Source organism: Pinus tabuliformis, chromosome 7 (assembly GCF_031772625.1).
Source record: "Pinus tabuliformis cultivar Carrire ecotype Pingquan chromosome 7, CPIR1, whole genome shotgun sequence".
Lineage (NCBI taxonomy): Eukaryota > Viridiplantae > Streptophyta > Pinopsida > Pinales > Pinaceae > Pinus > Pinus tabuliformis.
The window spans coordinates 220,444,627-220,447,863 of NC_142293.1; the positions used below are offsets into that span (position 1 = coordinate 220,444,627).

Below are 3,237 nucleotides of genomic sequence, written 5' to 3' on the forward strand. Positions count from 1 at the left end.
TTTTCTCAATTTTATTGTGTTTAGTGCAAATACTACCAATTCATATGACATAATTTATAAGTAGGTTAATTTATTTTTTCAACCTAAAAAGAAATCTGGTTTGGAGCAGCTTTTAGGCATGCATGGTATTGTTGCGATTATACGACAAAATCAATAGAGATCCAAACCTCCCCCTAACATTTGAACCATATCCTTCGGACTTGGGACTTAAAAAATAAGCATGTTAGTTACATCCAACCCGGTCGCTTTGGAATTTGGGGCCGCAAGAGATATAAAAGGTATACATTCTACGTTATGAAGAGAGATATAATCCGATCAATTGACTAAACAATGGCGGCAATAGGAGGTTGGTTGGCCGATAGGGTGAGCAGTGCATTCATGGCCTCTGCCTTCAAATGTTCATGCATTGTCCTCCCCGAATTTGAGACTGATTCCGGCGACGAACACCCCCAGCCATTAGCACGGGCCAAGAAACCATCCAAATGCACCGCCGCCGCGCAAGAGCAGGAAGTCAGCGTGAAGGGATTCCACCACGTAGAATTCTACTGTAGCGATGCAAGGGAGGCTTACCACAGCTTCTCCTCAGCACTGGGCATGCATCTTGTAGCCAAATCTAATCGAAACACCACCAACCGCACCTACAGAAGCTACGCAATCCAATCGAACGAAGTAACATTTGTTTTTACGTCCCGTTCGCCGCAAACCAGAAAAATGCCCCCAACGGACGAAACCATGAGAAAAATGCCCCACCCGGGTTTCTCGCCCGATGAATCAAGGCGGTTCGTGGCCACCCATGGCCTGGCGGTGAAGGCCCTGGGCATTCTTGTGGATGATGTGTGGGTGGCCTTTGAGAAAAGCGTAGCTAGAGGAGCAATTCCTGCCTTTGAACCCACAGTTCTGGTCGACGAAAAAACTTCAGGAAAAGTTAGTATAGCAGAGGTGAGACTTTGTGGGGATACAATAATAAGGTACGTCACTAACCATGATTTTCAGGGACCCTTTTTGCCCAACTACGAAACAGTTTGCTTACCCGGGCGCTCATCATCTCGCAAAATTTTAGGAGCTCACAGGTAAGTAGATTTTCCATTCTTAAAAAAAAAAAATTATGTTTTCCCTATTACAATATTTCATAAGCTTCCATTCCTAAGTTTTCCATGCTCACTGTGCAGGCTTCTTGGATTGGATCAAGTACTGTTTCACTCTCACAATCATCATGTTCATGAACATGACGAGAATTCAGAAGCAGGGCAATGCCCAAAAGGCAAGAAACGATCGAAATCCATCGTTGTGGGCATCGAGAAGAAGAAGTTACTGATTTCTTGCTTGAAGAACGAAGGTTGTCCAGTGGAACATTGCCAAGACTCTAGCTCTATTATTCAATATCTGGCTATTTTATGTGATGATATATTTAAAGCGGTTCAAGAGATCATGGGTTCTGATTTAATACTTCCGAATTCGAATGTATTAAATCTGAATTGCTCAAGTTTAAACTTAGAGATCATGTGTTATAAATTCCAAAGTAAGCAAACCGGATGGAAGTTTGAGGTTGTGGGCAAGCCATCTTCAAGCTACTACCAGCAGCTGAGGGAGGAAGGGATAGGGAGCATGTTAACTGATGAGCAGCTTGTCAAGTGTGAGGAACTGGGAATAATGGTGGACAGAGACGAGCAGGGACTTCGTTTCCACATTCTCATAAAGCCTCTGGGCAAAAGGTACTATAATTAAAAAAATTCCTTTATTGTTTCATATTTCTTTTCGTGGTAATGGTGGGAAAGTAGCATTTTTCATTTTTTATTTATTTAGCAGCCATATCATTTATTCCATTTGTTGTCAATTAGGGTGGTAAATATAGCTGTTTTCTGAATTCTTATGTGTATATTTTGTTAATATTATTTTTACATGTTTTTTATTTTCATTTATATATTTTGTTAAGTTTATTTTACATGTTTTAATATATTTTTTTTGTTTTTTTTAATTAAAAAGAATTTAGTGGGCTAAAATAAAATAATTATAGTAATAATTTATTTTTAAAATTATGCATAGAAAAGATATCAATTTGGTGTATGAGATTTTTTATTTATGAAATTATAAATTTTTCTATACAGATTTTTGTTGGGTTGGTATAACTAAGACTCACTTCTATAGTAATCACTTCTATATAGTAATCTTTATTTGTATAATAAAAAATTTGTCTCTCATAATTATTTCACTATTAAAATTTATCTATCTAGGTATACATATTTCATCTCTCTAAATTTGAAACTATAATCTAGGGAGAAACCCATGTTATTGATTATTAAACTTATTCAAAATATTAAAATTAAATAAATATATAACCTAAACTTAGTTTTTTTAAATTTATCCAAAAATAATCCCTATCCAAAAACCTCAGCAAACTATTATATAGTTTTTTTTTTAAAGAAATGAGGGGAAAAAAATATCATTTTCTATGCTTTCGCTGATAGATGTCATCTTCATTGTTTCTATTCATATGTTTTGAATCTGTATTTTGCAGGTCTACTGTATGGTTGGACATAATTCAGCGCCTGTGTATATAAATCTATGTAAACACACCTAGTTGTACAACGATGCAGATGTTACAGCATTGGATCAACGAGACAATGGAACCATATCGAATTTTGTTGGCATTTTATAGGAAGTAAATCTCATTAAACCTCGATTATTTTTCTTGTCCATGAACATAGGATCTTATAAAGATTACTTGTGGAGGAGAGGAATGTATAACGATTACTTATTGTGGAGGACGATTCAACAAACCAGTTAGATGGTTCTTATTTAGTGTTTTTTCAGATGGTTCTTATTTAGTGTTTTTTCATCTCTTATATTATTGAATTATAGAGATTATATTGTGGATTATTTTTCTTTTACATGAACACAATATCTTATAAGGATTATTTATTGTAGATGATTATTCAGCCAACCATATTGAAGGTTCTTATTCTGTTTTTCTGGATGAGTATTATGGTCATACATAAATGAGAGAGGATGGTATCCCATAATTTACATTGATCTAGTTAATTATGACTACTGATATAATTAACTACTGATTTTTCTATATGGTTTTTTCTATTAGTTCTAGCTGAATAAGAATTTGTGTAATAATGACATGAATATATAAAAAATGAAGTGTGCGATTTTAGAACATAAATATATAAGAGATAAAATATAGTGTGTGATTATATATTGTATCAGAGTTATATGATATAAGAGCTCAAG

At 34.8% G+C, this 3,237-nt stretch overlaps 1 protein-coding gene across 1 annotated transcript; it reads left to right on the top strand.

Annotated features, from left to right (window-relative positions):
- Positions 1–330: 330 nt before the first annotated feature.
- LOC149246650 (4-hydroxyphenylpyruvate dioxygenase-like) lies at positions 331–1,725 on the top strand. Its single transcript, XM_089442110.1, has 2 exons — positions 331–1,070; positions 1,170–1,725. Exons 1-2 carry the CDS (start codon positions 331–333, stop codon positions 1,723–1,725), a joined length of 1,296 nt encoding a protein of 431 aa, XP_089298236.1.
- Positions 1,726–3,237: the final 1,512 nt, after the last annotated feature.